Source organism: Anastrepha ludens, chromosome X, assembly GCF_028408465.1.
Source record: "Anastrepha ludens isolate Willacy chromosome X, idAnaLude1.1, whole genome shotgun sequence".
NCBI lineage: Eukaryota > Metazoa > Arthropoda > Insecta > Diptera > Tephritidae > Anastrepha > Anastrepha ludens.
The window spans coordinates 14,174,702-14,196,086 of record NC_071503.1 but is presented as its reverse complement, the minus strand read 5'-3'; the positions used below and the strand labels follow the sequence as shown (position 1 = coordinate 14,196,086).

The window sequence follows — 21,385 nt, the reverse complement described above, 5'->3', positions numbered from 1 at the left end:
TTATATGAAATTGCTATTGGTAAAGGCAGAGAATGTTTATGGAATAAGAAGGCGCAAATGTTACTGTTAACTTTTTTAGTACAATTGAGATTTGAAAGGTTTGTAGTAAGTAGCGGGATTTTAGAAAATCGACTTTATAGACACCGCACTGAGTTTTGCCCACAAATAAATTGAAAACACCACACATCTTTCAGCTCAACACACAACACATCTCTCACCTCGACATTAAACCAATTAAATGTTTACTATTTTCGGATTTTTTTTAAATAATAAGCGAATACGTGAAACTTATTACAAAAAATTTTTCTCGCTTACATTAAAAAAATAATAAATTAAAAAAACAAATTTGGCGCCGAGTATTGATGTGAAGTCATGTATTTGGAAGGGATAAAGGCGCGGTGCGTTTGCTTCTGCGACTGCGTTGTGAACCAAGGTTTTGTGATGTCTATGTACATACATATGTATGCATGCATGCGCGCGAGGCGGATAAATTTTAATAAAGTTTTCAAAGTAATCTTGACGTTTTTTCATTACATACATAAATTAATGTACAGCCTATGTACAGCTTTAACTGCTTCGTTGATCTTCAGAGTGTTTGGATCAGATGATCGCTCAAGCACCAGAAGCAAGTCCCCATTTGCAGTTTTTTTAACACAATATACTTTCGAGTTAAGCTACTGTAAACATGACTCTGTTTTCACACGTTTCAGAACGTCAGCGTATGAGACTTTGCCAACGCTTTTCACAACGATCGCGTCTTTACGTGGCGGTCTCTGTCGCCTGCGATTTCCCCTCGTGTTTGCTTCGTCTCTTTGTTTCCCGTCTATTTTTGGACTTTTATTGTTGCTTCCTTTACGGTTTTTCTTATTTATTACCGTGTTCCATCCTTCGAAACTGGTTTGCTCTTTTGTTGATACCGGCGTTGCCTTCAGTGTTCCATCGCGGTCACTTTTACTCCTTTTCGCCGGGCTTTTCCGTGCAGCGACTGTGTCTATACATCTCTTTGGCGTACCATCCGTGACGCGCTTTATAAGAGGCGATGTTTGCGTGCATTCGTTTTTTGCTTCGAGTACCACACTTTTTGTCCCTTTTAACATCCTTATTCTAGAAGTCAGAATCTACCTTTCTAACTTCTTATGGAGCTCAGAAATGCTCGAAACCAGGTCACGCATTGGCTGGTTAATATTACGCTTTGGGAGTTCCATCATCTCCGTTAGCTCTTTAATTTTAGCACTGATGCTGCGGTGGAGCTCTTCTGTTGTGGCCTCCTTTGCGACATTGCTGTACTTCATGCATGGTGACGCAGATCGGGCTCTTCCAATCAACGGAGGCGAATGAGCTAGTATCGAGCTCCTTTGAAAGGGGTTTTTTACCAGCTCCCTGCACCTGTTACTGCCGTCTGCAGTCTCTTTTGGCAGATCCAATGATGGATTAATTGCTGCTATTTTAACATCCTCTAGGGTGTTTATATTCTGTTGGTTGTATTCATAGTTGTTGGACCCCAATTCATAAGCCGTTATCCCTATCCCGGTGCGTAATCACTTGTTCATGATTCTATGGTTATCTTTGCAAGCCCGGAGGCCATGCGAAGGTTGACGAAGGCTCCTTATGAGAGCTTAAGTTCAGAGCCGAATCAGTGCTAACTAGGAATGTTACATCTAGACCTACGCCGACACTTAATGGCGACGGGATATGGAGCGTTCTTAGAGAGTTGCCATAGTTTTAACGGGATGGGGGCGGCTGCACCAATAACCTGAATGCCATTTCAGCTAGATTTCACTCTGCTTACAGTGCTCCCTTCTTGCTTCCCTGTACTTTTGTCTACCGGCAGACGGTATTCCGAATATTGAATTTACAAAAACAAAATAGTTTCTTAGGTGCAAAAGTAACAGCATGCGAAGCGCAAAAGCCGCTTTGCCACCACGAATTCGAGAATATTCTAGAACACAACAAAAACACAGAGCACTCACTTCATGCCACAACATGCGTATGTCGCCAAAAGCTAAAATCTACGTCTAGCGACTACAAAAACAAAATACATTCGTATATGAAGTCGCAGCGGCCATGTTTATTTTAGTCGCGGGGGCGCTGAACAATTTAGAATGTTATATGGTACAAAAACAAAATATTCATTCATAAGTACAAGCTAATATTTCTAGGAGCAAAGTACTTTCTTTCATATCGCGACCTTTCGAAAATAGTCAATATTGGAGTATTTCGCGTAGAACTTAAATTATTTGCCAGTATTTCGTAAAACTTGAATTTTTCTCATGTCTCCGTATATATGTATGCACCCTTATATGTATGTAAATATGTCTTCCAACTGCTCGACAGCCGCAGCTTCTGTGAGTCAAGTGTTCGCAAAAGATACAGTAAGAGGCACAAAAAACCTACAAGTAGAAAATTTCTAAACTATTATGTTTAGTTCTCGTGTGGTATATAAATGTAAAGTTAAAATATTCCTTTTCGTACGTGGTTCTCCAATTTTAAAAAGTGCACAAAAGCATTTGCATATAGCAGCAAAGTAATAAATTTACTCTAAAACAAGAGTGCGGCTGTTTTGTAGGCTACGCATGAAGCACAAAATGCCAAACATTTAATATTGAAGAAATCACTGAAGCTTCTGTGACTTGTGTTGATGTGCAGTATTGTTCATAACAACAGAGGCCGATGCCTCAAATTTTTGAACTAAAATTGTTCAATCAATATGTACTTTTTATTTCAAAGCTTTAACACATATTTTTCGACTTTAATATACATAAGTATTCATATACCAAATAATAACGTTACACTTCCTACAAAAGGTCTAAAAAGATATCTAAGTATATTATGCGGCAGCTTTGTTAACGCTTCTTAATACATAATTTTCGGCACAATGTTGTGCCTTTGAATCCTCGCGGATTACTTTTTAGCATTTTTAACGAATCGTGTGCGAACAACCGCATATGTATTGTACACATGATGGAAAGAATAATGAGATGGCGCCTATCGTGGTCCCGTTACTATGCTCTGAGCGAATTTGACAACGAGTTACATGAGTTTAGCTCCAGTATGGCCAGATTACCATTTTCGTAACTTGATTTGGCATTTTTTGTTTTGTTATTTAGTCTCGGAGTTTTAATTCTTTCTTCATGACATTTTTATAGCCGGTTCTAAGCAAAATGTAATGTGTTGGATCACCCTTTATGTTTCAATAACTACTCAAATAACTTACACCTAATTAACACTCATTCTGTAGAACTAAACACCTATTCATTGTAAATTTGCATACACACACACACATTGTCAATCAGACTTATTCTTGCATTCTTATATTCTTTCGCTTGTACATAATTAGCATGAATTTCAATAAATTAATTATTCTTATCGCTCACATCAAGCAGTTCGGTACTCTTTTTGTTTTCGCTGCGCAGATATACACCCCCAATTTTCTCGGTTTTCGTCATCCAAGAAAAAGGCTTGTTGGATCATACATTTTGGCGCCCAACGTGGGGCACGTGTATATCCTGCATAAAGTGAATCGCCTGATTCTTCATCATCTAACGGCTGGAGCAATAACAGCAATCAACCAATTCGCTAGAGCAACAACAACAATCAACTAATTCGCATTCCAAACATTATTTTGAATTATTGTTGCTGCATTGTAACCTCTTGCTAGCAGTTAATTCCTATCGTGGATTTTTTCTGTCGTGCATATTTTTGGCAAGCACACAATAAATTTCGTCACTCCAAAAGGTCGAATTCACCGTTCGTTGGAAACGTATACCGCTGCGCTGCTAAATCCAGCCGTTAACATCGCGTCGCTCTGCCATCGCTACTTTCGCTGCTCTCGCACATTGAAGCTGCGCTGTTTGTACATTTCTTCGTATTTTGTTATGCTGTCGCCTGCGTCAACATTTGACCGCCAGCACACCAGTCAGTTACCCAGACTACAAGAACTTTATCACTTCATTTACCCAGATTATTGCTCGTGAACCAAGGCTGTCGAACGTCGAAAAATTTAATTACTTACTAATGCATTCCAAATCACTAGCGAAAACTATCCGAAGGCTATTCGACAACCCCACGTTGATTTTTTTGGAAGGCTTTGCCTCACTGTTCTCATTACCGGCACTGGAAAGGTTGAACGCTCAACAGCTGCGCAGTTTAGTAGACAAGGCATCGGCAATTTTTAGCTCCTTGGAGTCAGTGGGAACATTTGCAAACATCGCACAAGCATTGTTAATTAACATTGTGATGGGCAAGTGTGATCAGCAAACCAGAAACAAATGGAACGAGTCTCTGGACTACAAGTCGCTTCCAACTTGGTCACAGTGCATTCAAGTCGTGGAACGACATTGTCAGTTCTTGCACTCATGCGAGTCATCGTCACAACGAAAACCCGAGTCTGGCAAGCAAAATCGCGCAAGCAATCGCATGCAAAATTCGTCATTTGCTATCACTAACTCTAATTGTGTTCTTTGTTCCAGTTCCAACCAGAAACTCGTCGGTTGCTTGAGGTTTAAGAAGATGAACACAAATCGTTGCAATCGAGCACACCACACGTTGTTGCATCATGAGAATGCATCTCAAACCACTCAAACAACTCCAGTGGCAGGTCCCGCATTCCAGCCTTCGGGGTCCACTCGACCCACATGGCAGACTTCATCTCAAGAATCGACAGCAACCCACTCGCACATGGGTGCATCGGAAGGTGTTCAGGTGATTCTTGCAGCGGCTATGATCCTGGTCAAGGACGCTACGGGTACGTATAAGTTGGGCCGAGCCCTCCTAGATTCATGCTCTCAACTCAATTTCATTAGTGATGATTTCGCGCAAAAACTACGCCTTCGTCGTGAGAAACATGATGTGGGCGTTCGAAGCATTGGAGACTCGCTAACCAGTCTTAAGACGCGTACGACCACGACCATCAAATCGCGCACTTCAGCCTTTCAACTGTCATTTCAATTCGGAATCACTTCGCATATAGCATACCAGCCAGATGCCGAGATCGACACGTCCGGTTGGAGCTTGCCAGCCAATACCAAATTAGCAGACGAGATGTTTTTTAAGCCCCAGAGCATAGATCTGTTGTTAGGAACAGAGGCCTTTTTTGATGCTCTTGCTGTTGGCCAAATTCGACTGGGTCCCAATTTACCGACGCTTCAGAAGACGTTGTTTGGTTGGGTCGTCTCTGGTAGGTTTCGAGGTGATTATAACATGACGTCATCATCTTGTCTGCTGTCAAATGAGACCTCAATCGACGAGAATTTGCAACGCCTATGACAACTGGAAGCCATCGACATGTCACCAAAACCAACTCAGCCAGACCATCGAATTTGTGAAGAGCATTTCACAAAAGCAACTCATCAAGACCACACTGGTCGAATTACTGTAAGTCTGCCATTTAAAGACAACCCAATTTGTCTCGGAGATTCCTTCGATATCGCTCGTCGGCGATTCCTTGCGCTTGAGAGACGTTTTCTACGTTCGCCCGAAATACGTCCGCAGTACATTGCCTTCATGGAAGAGTACGAAAGTCTTGGCCACATGTCAGTAGTAGCACAACCCAACTTGAAAGATCCACACTACTATATGCCATATGCGTGCTTAAACCTAGCAGCACGTCAACCAAATTGCGAGTAGTGTTTGATGCCTCGTGCCGCACCTCAACTCAAACATCATTGAACGATCATTTGTTAGTGGGGCCTACAGTTCAACAAGATTTATACATGCTTCTATTACGTTTTCGTCTGTATCGTTTCGTCATCACCGCAGATATCACTAAAATGTACAGGCAAGTACTCGTAGAAAATAATTGTCGACAATTTCACTACATACTTTGGCGAGCTTCCCCAGATTCAGATCTACGCACGTACCAGCTTAACACTGTAACATACGGAACAGCTTCGGCTCCATACCTTGCGGTACGCAGCCTTCACTGTCTGGCAGACCACCATATGGCAGAGTTCTCGATCGGCGCTTCAGCAATAAAATCATCCTTTTATGTCGACGACATGTTATGTGGTGCCGACGATATAACCACGTTACACAAGCTCAGGTATGAAGTTGTTGAAGTACTCCGTCGTGGACAGTTTCCAATATCGAAATGGCACTCAAATCACCCAGACTTTAAGGAAGGTCAAACAATAAAGGAGCTTCATATCAGCGATGATTTTGTGACCAGTGCGTTAGGAATAACATGGCACCAACGAAGCGACGTATTTTCGTTCGGCTTTAACCCGAAACAGCAATACAATTCGGTTACAAAGCGGACAATATTGTCTATTGCCTCATCGCTGTTTGATCCACTTGGCTTGTTGTCACCACTGATAATCACTGAGAAGATTATCCTCCAAGAGCTATGGTTATTGAAGCTCGATTGGGACGACTCTGTACCTCAACACCTACAACAAGCTTGGACGAACTGCTTAGCATCATTAAACTCGATTTCGTCACTCATCGTGCCTCGTTATTGCTTGCAATCAACCGTACGGAGCACAAAAATACACGGATTTTGCGACGCATCAATTCGAGCATACGGCTGCTCTGTATACATACGTACGGAAGACATGGATGGGCATGTTGTAGTTCAGTTATTTACATCAAGGTCAAGAGTCGCTCCAGTCAAAAGGCAGTCGCTTAACAAACTTGAACTTTGTGGTGCGCACCTTCTTGCATCTCTCTACGCAAAAATAAAAGATGTTTTTACTGATCAACCTCTAAGCAGTTACTTTTCGACCGATTCACAACTAGTACTGCATTGGCTTCAACAGCATTCAATAACGCTTTCAACTTTTGTAGGGAACAGAGTATCGGATATACAAGACTTGACTGTAGGTGGACTCTGGAGACACGTACCAACGCGCGAGAGTCCTGCGGACCTTGTATCTCGAGGCTGCCCTACTGCAGAACTTAAACAGTCGAATGGGTTTTCCGGTCCAGCTTTTTTGTTTCAAGATCAGACTAAATGGCCAAATCAAAAACTACCAGTTGACCTCGACGGAGACGTCATCAATTCGGAAAAACGCAAAACGACACTCACCACAATGATGGAGACAAACTACATTCTCAACATCATCAATGGCATTAGTTCGTACCCCCATTGCTTACGTCTAGTCGCCTGGTTATTCCGATTTTGTGATTCGTCCAGAAAGAAATCAAGGTTCACTACCGCTTCACCATCGCCTAACGAATTGCGGCGCGCTTCACATTGCTTAATATGGAACATTCAACAGCATCACTTCTCTGTCGACTTCAGTTACTAAAGAAAAATCGATCGTTAAAAAGAAATTTACAATTTTTGACTCCATTTATAGACACTTCGACTGGATACGAGCGTATCAAGGTTGGTGGCCGTCTGGACTACACCGAGTTACCAGACAGCCAAAAACACCCATTGCTTTTGCCCAGTAATTCACAATTTATTTTGACGTATTGACGCCATCTACATCTTCGCAATTACCATGCAGGCCCAAAAGCCTTAGTCGCCTTGATCCGCCTTGAATATTGGATTGTCAACGCCAGAGATTTGGCCCGTCGCGTCGTTCGTTCGTGTGTGCATTGCGTTCGATACAAGCCCACCTTGCTGCAGCAAGTAATGGGACCACTACCAAGAGAGCGTGTCCAACCAACACGTCCATTTGAACGCTGCGAAATCGACTTTGGCGGACCAATAAGCACTTACCTGCGAGTGCGAGGAAAGACACCTACCAAATCGTACTTGGCGATATTTGTTTGTCTTGTCACTAAGGCGGTTCATATTGAGGTGGTCTCGGACTTGTCTACCAAAGCATTCCTGAACGCTCTAAAACATATGGGTGGTCGGCGAAAGATGCCGTGCCACATTTTCTGCGACAACGCCACGAATTTTGTAGGAGCATCCATCCATTTGCAAGAGGTCAAACAATTTTTGTTCAAGCACGAAACCCAGAACGAAATTAACAAATATTGCTCTTCCGATTTTATTAATTTCCATTTTATCCCACCTAGGGCACCCCATTTTGGCGGCCTCTGGGAAGCAGCAGTTAAAGGCGCAAAGGGACTGCTATATCGCACATTGGCTAATACAAGATTAACATTTGAAGAACTGAGCACTGTAGCTGTGGAAATAGAGGCCATACTAAACTCGCGTCCACTCTCACCGCTATCATCAGATCCCAATGACTTTGAAGCACTCACTGCAAGACATTTTTTGGTCGGGTCATCGCTACGTGCCCTACCCGAAAGCTCACTCGAAGAGAGAAATATCTCGAATTTGGATCGATACGATATGATCACGACGAAGCTGCAATACATGCCTTTGAAAAAATTAAAATAGAATTACAGGCACAGGTAGAATTGTATCAACCAGATTTTTCAAAACCTTTCGAACTCACGACTGACGCTAGTAATTTTGCTATAGGAGCTGTACTTGCCCAAAATCGAAAACCCATCGCTTTTATTTCAAGAATTCTTAGCGATACCGAACAAAGTTATAGTACCAATGAAAAAGAACTTTTAGCTATAGTATGGGCACTACAAAAACTACGAAATTACCTATACGGAGTAGCCGATTTGACAATTTATACGGACCACCAATCATTAATTTATTCTATATCAGAAAAAAATCCAAATAGCAAATTAAAAAGATGGAAAAACTTAATGGAGGAGTATGGAGCAAAATTAGTTTACAAACCTGGTCATCAAAATGTTGTAGCAAATGCACTTTCTCGACAACAAATAAACACCTCAACGGATTGCTCAGCCCATTCCGCACAAAGCTCACCAACAGAAATAATGAAAAAAGCGAAAAAACCATTCAACTCTTTCAAAAACCAAATAAATCTTATAAAAACCAATTAAGAAAAAGAAACCGTATCTCAGACAATATTTGCCGACCGTTTTAGACACACAATATACATATTATATTACAACGATTCACAAATTTTATGCAACAAGTTGAAGGAGGTAGTCAGACCAAACGTTACAAACGCTTTAAGGGTAGAAAATGAAGAAATATTTAACTTTGGAAAAGATATTATTCGCACATTTCCAAATTGTACGTTTGTACAAGCACAAACACTCCTTCTTGATATTACGAATATCGATAGACAAAAAGAGATTATTATTCAAACTAACAGAAGAGCTCATAGAAATTACAAAAGCAACGCTCAAGAGATACTTTTAAACTACTACTGGCCAAACCTAAAAAAATGTGCAGTACGGAGACAAACATATGCGAAATATGCCTTGTACATAAATACGAACGTCAACCGAACAGACAACCTATAGGAAAAACACCAATACCAACAAGAGTAGGGGAATACATACAAATGGACATATTTCATATGAACAACAATACGTATCTCAGTTCAATAGACAGATACTCGAAATACTGTTTTATTCGAAAATTAGAAAATAAATTACATTGCCACGAGTATATTGAGGAAGTTCTCACACAAATCTACTCCAACGCAAAATATCTTATGACTGATAACGAGAGTATATTCATAGGAAATATGGCAAAATCAGTATACAGTCGACTACAAATAACCCACTTCGTGACGCCTGTACATCATTCAAATTCAAACGCTCAAGTTGAACGGTTACATAGCACACTCATCGAAATCTGTCAAACTTTAGCTGCAGAGAATAAAACAGCTCCCGCTGACGAGTTCTACAACGTAGTTTCCCAGTACAACAAAACTATTCACTCAAGCACAAGATATAAGCCTGAGGATGTGTTTTATAATCGCGACAAATATCCTGACATTCGTGAAACGCTTGAATAGAAGCAGCACCAGCTTTTAAGGTACCACAACGAAAATCGAAAGACTATAACCTACAAAGAAGGCGATACGATTTACAGCAGGACAGATCGACGAAATAAAATCTCGGCAAAATACAACAAACACCTAGTTAAAGAAGATCGAGGGGACAAGATTCTGACAGTAAAAGGGAAAATTAAACATAAAGACAGTATCAGGAAAGTAGCAACATGAAGGCAACTGGATTTATATTCTTACTTATTCTTTCATCTTAGAATCAGACACGATGTATATGTTTGACCACACAGCTTACCTATATTACATAGCGAACTTATCTAATATATTAGCCCCATACGAAAACATAATGAGGTCACACTATAGAATACAGGAATCACAACAAGAAGAAATACTCATAAACAGAATAGAAACTTTAAAAACACAACGAGTACCACCAGAATATCGTGCTAATCGAGCTCTTAATTTTTTGGGCTCGGTACTTAAATTTGTAACAGGGACACCCGATCACGATGATTTAATAGAAATTAAAACAGGATTAAGCCAATTGATAGAAAACAATAACGAACAACGTAAAATAAATTCACAATTCGAAAAGATCCTTGAAACTCTTGATCCTAAATCTATTACAGAGAAACTAATTATGACAGAAGTCCTGAAAGAATTAGAAAGTATTGCCAATACAATAAATTTTGCAAGGTTAGGAAACTTTTATTCAGGAACCTTAAATTTAAAAGAAATAAATGAAGTAATCAGCAATGAAATATACAATATAATATTCCTGTAATTAATATACTAGAATATTCCGACATACATGTATGTATGTTTAAAACCGCAATAATAACCATATTCAAATATCCTGTAATTTCAAATAAATGTCAACTATATCAAGTGATTCCTTTAGCATTTAAACACGGAAAATATGAATTAAATCAAAAGGTTTCAAAATGTAATAACAAATTTATTAATGTATCAAAATGTAAAAACTATTTAGGCATTAGTATTTGTAAACAGGAATTAAAGGATAACTGCACAATTCCACTGTTATCAAATCAACAAGCTCAATGTAACATAATATAAGAAAATAATATTCCAATACAAATTTTAGACCACGGCAATATTGTTATAACTAATGAACATACTTGGAATGGTTTAAAAATAAACGGACCACATTTAATACAATTTAAGACCTCTACAAGTATAGATAATAAAACATATGTGAACCACCAAGAAGAAATTAAAAACGTTATTCACGCACATAACAACGAACAAGTAGATGTCTTGAAAATACTAGCATCAAACTCAAATTATAAATTTAATAATATTTAACAATTATATAAGTATGTTATACCTATAGAAGAGCATCCATTAAAATTTACATTATATGTTATTTTTTTTCATAATTACCTTTATCTTAACAATTTACTTATACATAAAATTAAGTAAATATCACCGAAACCAACGAGAGGAAAAGAGACGCTTAATATTCCAAAGAGCATATGAAGCCGAACTACTCCGACTACAGCAGATTTGAAATGAGGACATTTCATTCTAAGCACCGGGGAGAGTTAACGACGTTGACACATATGTAGGTACACTACACTACATACATACACTGCAAACATACATTAAACAATTTATTGTCCAACATTATTGTTTCCAAACAATAATAATGATAAACAATACAAACATGGTCTTTGTCCCTTCATACAATAAACACATGTAAGCATTAAAATACAAATATATGCAGAGACTAAACAATACCATGATAACAGCTAAATATAAAAACATGTAAACATATCTCAAACCAAATTGTATTTAGAAATAGTATAAATAGATCTAAGCATTAAAATACAAATATATGCAGAGACTAAACAATACCATAATAACAGCTAAATATGAAAACATGTAAACATATCTCAAACCAAATTGTATTTAGAAATAGTATAAATAGATCTAAGATCTAATAAAATATAAGATTAATTCTGAAATAGACGAATTCAACAAAGGAGCTCTTGCTCAGAAAAAATATAGTTTTATTATTTTTTCCACACAGAGTCCTAACTTACGCGGCCGCATATGTATATATAAATTCACATCTTTGTATTTGCATATGCCTAGTTACTGTGTGCATGGCAATGAAACATTTCTCTAGGAGGATTATTAATTTGATTTGCTTGAAGAATTTAAAATAAAACCAATTGTATTATCATCATCCTTACCACATTTATAATTAGTGACGACAAGTTGTTTTAAGATTTTTATTATTAATTTATTATTATATATGAAGGAAAAAATTTATGGTAATATTTACCATATACCCAATATACATTTGTTGTATGCTAATGTATATATACATGCATACATACAATTTCGCGCAATTTTCAAAAAAAAAATCAAAAAGAGCAAATCTACTATGCAAACATGCATACAAATCATATGGACATACATATCAAAATCTATTATGTACGAAAGCAAATACAAGCTAGTGTAAACTACATTTTTTCATACTTGCGTGTCACTCTCTTCCTTTTACTTCTCTACGGCAGCCATATTAATTAATTTCCTACTGTTAACTTGTGGGGAAGTAATTTCTGAGTTAAATTTCTTACCCTTGTTTTGTTAGAGCCCAAAATGAGGAACGGACCGGGACTGAACCTTCTCTCTGCGTTTACGTTCTCTGTATTAACAATATGTATTAATAATAATTTTTGTACAATTTATAAGAAGAATCTGTTTTTTTTTGTTTTTGTTCTTGTAATTACACTGTACATCTTATAGTTAAGTAGATAAGTTGGTGTGGGTCGCTTTAATCTTCGTTTGATATTTTCTGCCAGTACTATTTTAAGCGTTTGTTCGTTTTGGTGGACTGACAGTCGCTGTACACGAGGTGTGTTCAAAACGTATCGCGAATTCTGTGTTTTTTCAAAAATTATTTATTTATTCATTATTATCTATTTTATCCCCTTCAAAGTAGTCCCCATGTGATATTATGCACTTGTGCCAACGTTTTTTCCAATCTTCGAAGCACTTAAAAAAATCATTTATTTTATCTTGTTCAGCACCTCCTACGATGTCGTCCTTTCATGGGCCACTTCAGTTTCGGGAACAAGAAAAAGTCACAGGGAGCCAGATCTGGGAAATACGGTGGCTGTGGCATCATTAGTGTGTTGTTTTTGGCCAAAAACTCTCGCACAAGCAACGCTCTGTGAGCAGAAGCGTTATCGTAATGCAAGAGCCAATTTTTCTTCTTCCACAAATCCGGGCGTTTCTGGCAGACTTCTTCGCGCAAATTACGCATTACGTGCAGGTAATATTCCTTATTGACCGTTTTACCCTGTGGCAAGAACTCCTGCCATCGAAGAAAACGGAAAGCAAAACTTTACATTCCACCGAACTTGGCGCGCTTTTTTCGGTCTTGGTTCGTGCGGCAGCTTCCATAGAGATGATTGAGCTTTGGTTTCCAGGTCATAACTATAAACCCATGATTCGTCACCAGTTATGACCCTCTGGAGCAAACTTGGGTCGTCGCGGACAGAGTTCAACATCTCATTAGCAATCTTCATGCGATGCTGCTTTTGGTCGAAATTGAGCAGTTTTGGTACGAATTTTGAGGCGACTAGTCTCATGACCAAATCATTGAAAAAAATCGAAGGGCACGAGCCAATCGATATGTCTAGCTCCACAACAACTTCTCTAACGGTGATTCGACAATTGGCCAATACCATTTTCTTCACTCCATCAATTTTTTCGTCTGTTGTTGAAGTACTCGGGCGTCCGGCACCTTTTTGTCGCTCACATCTTCTCGGCTTTCTGAGAACTTTGCTTTGGTCCAAAATAGCTTCTCCGTATGACACAGTCAACATTCGGAATGCATACGCGCACTTAATTTCGTTTTTCAAACAAAATTTGATACAGGTTCTCTTTAATCTATCTTTTTGAATAGGTAAAAATCTAAGACGAGCCGAAACACGTGCAAGCAAAGCAGCTGTCAACAATTAACTGAACATTCAAAATGGCAAAACTCGTCGGCATGAGTACCAACATATCGCCACAAAAAAATTCACATTCGAATATAAGTTAATTATTTTAATAAAACACCAATTTATTTTTGATGTAATTTTTATTTATTTCCCTTGCTAATGCAAGGGCAGCCGGTCTCAGCGGAAGAGTTATAACAACTAACTAACTTGGTGACTGCACCTGAATACCTAACTTTGAAATTTAGCTATTGCATGTGGACAACGCGTGACTTGAAGTTGCTGATAGAGCGTCTGCCGTATGTTGGTGATATCGGCTTACGCTCGCTGCTTGAACGTGGGATCGCTGCCTAACTGCCTGCTGCAATGTTGGTGATATCGGCTTACGCTCGCTGCTTGAACGTGGGATCGCTGCCTAACTGCCTGCTGCATTGCTTGCTCTGCGGATATGGTGGATATTGTTACATTTATTGTTGCGACTACTTTGTTATTAGAGCCGCAACATGGGTTATTGCTGGTGTTGTTGTCATGTGCCAAAATTATTATGTGTTAACTACTCCCCCACTTGAAGTGAAGCCGTCCTCGGCTTCCTTTATGGCCTTGTTCAACCTTACTTTGTTGTTCCATTGTTTAATGGAGATAAGCGCGGTAATTACCATGACAGCTATTCCAAGGACTATCAAAGAGCTTATGGATTGAACTGATCGCGTATTGATCAGTCCCTGCAACTGCGATATGTGCTTCAGATTTCTTATGTTGATTTTTTGCAGGTAAGGAAGTGATAGTACCGATATGTGATCGGTAAAGTTAATATTCTGAGCGGGAGCGGCTTCTGGACGCGAACGGGCTATTTTATTCCAGTTGGTGTAAGTGGTGGTATTAATAGTTATTTCTCCTTCAAAAGTAATTAGAAAAGTGCCTTTGGTCAACTCTGTAAGGTTCCCGTCAAATATCGACGCGGGTTGGTTATTTATTAATACAATCCCATTATCGATTTCTTCAGCAACTACTATCTGATCGGCTGATTTCGACTTACAGTTTGCAGAGTGTTTATTTAGAAGTTGCATTGCGCAAGGACTCTCTTGCAAGGGCTGGCAAAAACTCGCCATCATGGTTTCTCTGCAATTATGGACTGGAACATATCTTCCGGAGCACTCAGCTACTGCATCAGTTTCCAAAGAAAGTATCTTCTCAGTGTGTACCACAGGCAATAGCTTTACATAGTTACAAACACTAGTTATTTTCGGAAATTTAATAATGAAATAAATACATTGCATATCTTGGAATATCTTAATTTTAGATACTTGTAGTATGTCACTTATGCTAACATTGGTAGAGTGCTCAGCTGCTAAAATATCATTAATTTCTAAACCATTCAGCAAAATCGGGTTAATAACATTTATTTTCCCTAAGGTGACAGATGTTATAATTGTTTCCAATTCCATTATTACTGCCCTATTTCTCGCAGAGGCTAAAGCAAATAGATTGCCTGTATCTATCTGTATTTTTTTAGAAGTTCTTAATAGTTCATTAACAGTTTTGGTCAGTTCATTTATTCTTTTCTGTGTTTTAGAATTTATCGATATTTGTTGTTCATGAGATTCTATTAAGGTCTCAGTTTTGGTCTTAATCTCCTGGAAATCATCGAAGTCCGGCGTTCCTGCGATGTATTTTAATGCAGTTCCCAACACGTTAATACTACGAGCCTGTCGGTGATGAAGTCTTACTGCGTCGAGTAGTTGGGTAATCTGCTCCGCGTCATTTTGTAAGAGTCGTTTTATGTGTGTTTGTGGAAATTGGTCCAAGAGTCTGTTCGTATCATCAACTATTGCCTCATAATTCGATAGGTTGGTTTTATGTACAAGAAATCCGTTCAGTTCATGTATGGCTACTCTACCAGTAGTGATAGGAATGTAGTATGAACTGGTGTAATTAAGTATTTTTGCCTCAGTCCAATGGTCCTTTGTCAAGAGTAAAGTCACCCTAAGGAAGAAAGAAGAATTTTCAGTTCTTCAAGTTGGTTTTGTGAACTTTGCGTCCGTCGATCAATACAAAGGTACCCATATCTCTTTGGATTATTTTTTCGATGTAAAGCTTAGTGAATTTGTTACCTATTCTCTTATTAGTCTTTACAAAAACTTTTTCTCCTGGTTTGTATTGCATTGTTTGTCTTTTTATATTGTTTCTCTGTAAGTCTGTTTTTTGGGTGCGTATGAGTCTGTTTTTTATTTCATTTACGAGTTCGTTCGGTGTTGCATGAATGATATCTATAGGCTTCCTGTTTGTTACAGAATGGATGGTGCGGTTGTACTTAGCCGTTGCTAGCAGAATTAGTTCCGACGTGTCAGAGATGCAAGTCTCAAGCTTTTGACAGCGTGCAATTTCAGTAAGCGTACTGTGGAACCTCTCTACCTGACCGTTAGTCGCACTGTGTGCGGGTGGTGTGGTGTAGATTGTGACTCCGAAGTGGTTTTTTAGAATTGATCTGATAGTTTCTGAATTTAGTGACCTTTCGTTGTCGCAGACAAGCACTTTAGTATTTTTGTAAAAATTTAGAAGTTCATAAATTGGTTCTTTAATATCTACTATGGCCCTGGATTTGATTGGAAAAACTATTGCGAATTTGGAGAATTTATCTATTGTTGTGAGAAAATGTGTCTTGTCCGTTGCATAAATATCAACGTGAAGTATTTCTCCTGGGTAAGAAGGTATGGGAGTTGATCCAATTTCAGGCTTGGGGGGATGTCGCTGATATTTTGCTTCATGGCATACTTTGCAATTTGAGACTATTTCTTTTAAGATTTTCCGTAAGTCAGGAAAGTAGTAATTTTCGAGAACTTGTTGTTCGTTTTCGCGTAGGGATCTATGTGCGCGGTTGTGTTCGGTTTGGAGGATTTCCCACTGATCTTCCTTATTAAAAACGTCGATAACCTGCTTTGTGGTGTGACGGAATTTTACCGTTGGAAAAGCTGTGTAAGCCATGGCGGCAAGGGTACTGCAAAAAGGTTGTAATTATAGACCTATAGTTATTCATCTAATTTTTAAATCTATATCGTTGGCCTATGGCATTTATTACGCTTTTTTCTATTATCTAAAGATCGAAAGCCTATGGCATTTTTAACGATTTTTCCTATTATCTAAAGATCGAAAGCCTATGGCATTTTTAACGATTTTTCCTATTATCTAAAGATCGAAAGCCTATGGCATTTTTAACGATTTTTCCTATTATCGAAAGCCTATGGCATTTTTAACGATTTTTCCTATTATCTAAGGATCGAAAGCCTATGGCATTTTTAACGATTTTTCCTATTATCTAAGGATCGAACGCCTATGGCATTTTACTCGATTTTTTTTATTCGCTAAAGATTACATTAATTATTGTACTTTGAAATTAAATTTAACCATATTAAAATTCCTTTGATTTTGATGGTATCAAAATTAATTTAATTTAATAGAACTAAGTTTGGTTTAATTTCTTGAAATTAATTTAGTTCGATGGATGCGAATTTAAATTAATATGAAGAAATTCAGTTCAAGCTTTAATTTTCTATAATTAAAATATATTTTTTCTTTTTCCTTTTTTTCTTTTTTGGTGATTTTTTCTTCTTGTTATGAGGCCTGGTGAACCAAGTACGCTTTGGGTGGTAAGGTTATCTTCTGATATTACTTTTGTGAATAGATTGGGTTTTGACTGAAGTCCTATTATTTTCTGCAACTATTTCTTTATTTTGACAAATATCTCTTCACCTACGGAGTAATCTTTCGTTTTTTTCCTGTTTTTATTGTGGTTGAATGAATTGTCGAATGAAATTCCTCGAAAGTCAGATTATTGTTGTCGGATTTTAAGCGTCTCATAATTTCCACTTGTCCGTTCGTCGTGTTCAGGAGAGTTTGGAGAGTTTGCGCGTCCATTGTTTTTAAAGTAAATCTACCCTGATTTCAGGGTTCCTATACTGACTAAAATTTTTAATTGGAAATCTCTATATCTCTATTAGATCTGAGCCTTTGGGTATTTATTTATAGTTTACAATTTAGAATTATATTGTTATGTATTAAAATGCGGCTACTAAGTTTCCACTTACAAATATAAAAATAGTAAAAATAGGTCCATATTAAGATGCTTGCTGGATTGTCCCTCGCTGGTCGTTGGATTGTGGATTGTCCCCCGCTGGTTGTTGGGTTGTCCCTCGCTGGCAACGCCTCGGCGTGGCGTGCAAAGCCTTAATTGTTTTTGGTGGTTTTATTTTGCTTAAAATTTTTTGCTTCAAAATTTCTTTAAGTATTTTCACTTGATGATTTTATTCGTAGTTTTTTTTACTTTGGTGGTTTCTTTGTATTTTCACCTGATGATGGTTTTATTTGTATTGTGGCACTTCTATGGTGACACTTAGTCCTTTATATAATTTTTCTGGTTTATTGTAGCACTTCTATGGTGGCACTTTATTTATTGTGGCACTTCTATAGTGGTACTTAGTCTCAACGTTTTAAAAAAGAAAATTTTTTTTGATTTCTTTTTTTTGATTTATTGTAACACTTCTATGGTGGCACTTTTTATTGTGGCACTTCTATAGTGGTACTTAGACTCAACGTTTTAAAAAAGAAATTTTTTGATTTTTAGGAGGTGGGTCCGAACCCACGGCCAAAACTCGCGAGTCCTTTACAAGGATTTTTCTAATATAGTTTGGCCCCACGTTGGGCGCCAGTTAATTATTTTAATAAAACACCAATTTATTTTTGATGTAATTTTTATTTATTTCCCTTGCTAATGCAAGGGCAGCCGGTCTCAGCGGAAGAGTTATAACAACTAACTAACTTGGTGACTGCACCTGAATACCTAACTTTGAAATTTAGCTATTGCATGTGGACAACGCGTGACTTGACGTTGCTGATAGAGCGTCTGCCGTATGTTGGTGATATCGGCTTACGCTCGCTGCTTGAACGTGGGATCGCTGCCTAACTGCCTGCTGCAATGTTGGTGATATCGGCTTACGCTCGCTGCTTGAACGTGGGATCGCTGCCTAACTGCCTGCTGCATTGCTTGCTCTGCGGATATGGTGGATATTGTTACATTTATTGTTGCGACTACTTTGTTATTAAAGCCGCAACATGGGTTATTGCTGGTGTTGTTGTCATGTGCCAAAATTATTATGTGTTAACTTATATGTAACCTGCGAAAATTCAAAATTCGCGATACTTTTTTAACATTTTGTATATTAATTGTTTCTTGGATTGTGTTTACAGAGAACGTTAATTTATATAGGAGTCTCACGAGGTACGAATAGTGTGAATTATCAAAAATGAAGTCTAACCAGAGAATGTTAATGGAATGAGAAGGCGCAAATGTTACCGTTAAGAATTTTTAGTACAATTGAGATTTGAAAGGTTTGTAGCAGAGAATGTTAATGGAAAGAAAAGGAGCAAATATTAAATGAGCTTTTTTCGAGTACTAATTTGTAGATTCATAGTAAGGGATTTTCAAATTCAACTTACCACACTAGTGGGGGATTGCAGATATTTCCGACGCTAGTAGAGGACTTCAGATTTTTTTGTGCTTACCAAACTAGTAAGGGATTTCATATGATTTTTCAGCACAGTAGTAAGGGATTCAACACGCTAGTAAGATACTCGACTTATTTCATGCTCACAACGAAGCGAATGAATTTGCGATTGGGAAAGATACGCAAGCAGTCAATTCATGGTACGGATGCTAAAGTCGAAGGTATTGTTCGAATGGTGTTTGAGGCGCGTATTTAATCCAGGTTCAAGTCCTGAACAGACATATGTTTTTTCTTGCACGATTTCTTTTTTACAATTCAGTTTGGTAAAAATTTTGAGTTTATTTTAATTATAATTGCTTTAAAATACTGTTTTAGGTTTTTTGAATTTGATATTTAGAAAATTTCTTTTCTGTGCGCTTGATGCTGCTTTTGCGTCTATAGAGGTATTGTGTTTTTGTAAGTACAATATTAGGAATTTCGACTGGTGGAAGGCAAAAGTACACGGAAGCAAGAAGGGAGCGCTGTGCTCGCGCATATATGCATGTATGTATGAACGTGTTACGTATAGTTACAAATGAATACAATTCTTTGTAGGAAGTTTAGAAGGCAGGTAGGTATATGTATACATATGTATATGTACTAGGACATAAAGCGGATATAGTCAAGTATCAGAAGTAAAACATTCTTCTTCGATGTCAACTCAAGAACTAACTTTATTTTTCAACAGTTACATTCGAACTTAATAACGCTAATCTTATTTTCTATTTGCTTATTTAATTTGATCTCTTAATTTACCATTATCAATTTATGTAACTTAACATATGTATGTATGTTATAATATATATTTAACATGACAATAACTTTCTGTTGTAACATTTTAGATTTAGTAGCATTGCTTAGCACTAACATAGCTTAAGGCTAACCTGAACTGTAACTATATCACTCCTCCACCGCCAGAGTAGGCAGTCCCTGCTGAATCGAACTATAAATATTTTTATAAAAAAAAAATCATGTATTTTCAAATAGGTTTTTTCGCTTCACTTGCGTTTTATATATTTTATTAAATTTCTTATCTTTAGGTATTAAATAGTTTCCTTCTTCCACATAGTTCGTAACTTTTTTGTACTTTGGCTCAGATTTACTTACACGATTGTTATTAACAATTTCATTAGCAAAATTTTCAGTAGACACTTTTTTCAATTTTCTGTTTAACATTTCAACTTTTTTAGTCTTTTCGGCATGTATTAATTTTGAAAGGTTTGATAGCTCTTCTTTTGAAATTAAGTTATTAATAAGATCAGTAGAACGATTTTTGGTAGTTGAGTGAATTGCATTATTATATGACACTATTGCTTTAAAAACTTTTTCGGAAGTATCTCTTTATTTTCCTTATCAGCATTAAATAATCTAATGTGTTCATTAAGGGTACCATGGAGTCTCTCAACATCTGAATTACCTGTCTTCAAGTAAGCAGTTGTAGTATGCATGGCAATATTTTGCTCTTTCAAAAACTCTCGAATGGCAATTGTATCAAGCTCGTTATCTACTACAAGTAATTTTGGCTTTCCTAATTATTGAATTCTTTCTTCTAAAGATCTGATTAAAGAAATCCAGGTCCTGTCCTCTAAATAATGAGCTGTGGCGTATTTTGTGAGCTTATCAATACTTGTTAGATACATCACCCCGCGCTGGGGAAACCATATATCTACATGAACAATTTCATTATGTGTTTCTGGAGTAGGAGTTATATTTAAACTATGCTTTATTGGAGCTCTATCGTATTTAGCTAATTTACAAGTTTCGCAATTATTAATGTATTTTTGAACTTCCTTCTGAAATTTAGGAAAATAGTAATACCTTTTTTCTTCAGAAAATACTTCTGTTATGCCTCGATGATTGTTTTTTAAATGTTCTTTCTCTATTATTTGTAAAAGCTTTTGCCTATCAGTAACATCCTCTACCAGTAAGTTAGATTTAAGTACTTTAAGATTTTTATTTTCGCGAAATAATTTATATATCTTAGTTGGAAATCCTTAAACAATTCAATTTGTGGACAATAAAGAACTGCTAATCCTTTAGTTGGATGTTTTTCCTTCAAAAAATTTAAAATATTATTTATGGTAAATTCCACCTAAAACGGCCCTATGCAGGAAAAAATTAATTT

The 21,385-nt window shown here is 37.5% G+C and overlaps 1 protein-coding gene across 1 annotated transcript; it reads left to right on the top strand.

The window, feature by feature from the left end:
* The first annotated feature begins 7,579 nt into the window (after positions 1–7,579).
* LOC128869761 (uncharacterized) lies at positions 7,580–8,299 on the top strand. Its single transcript, XM_054112367.1, has one exon. The coding sequence runs from the start codon at positions 7,580–7,582 to the stop codon at positions 8,297–8,299; it is 720 nt and encodes a 239-aa protein (XP_053968342.1).
* The last annotated feature ends 13,086 nt before the right edge of the window (positions 8,300–21,385 follow it).

Coding starts and splice junctions, on each gene's coding strand:
- LOC128869761 (XM_054112367.1), top strand. CDS start 7,580: ATGGGACCACTACCAAGAGAGCGTGTCCAACCAACACGTCCATTTGAA.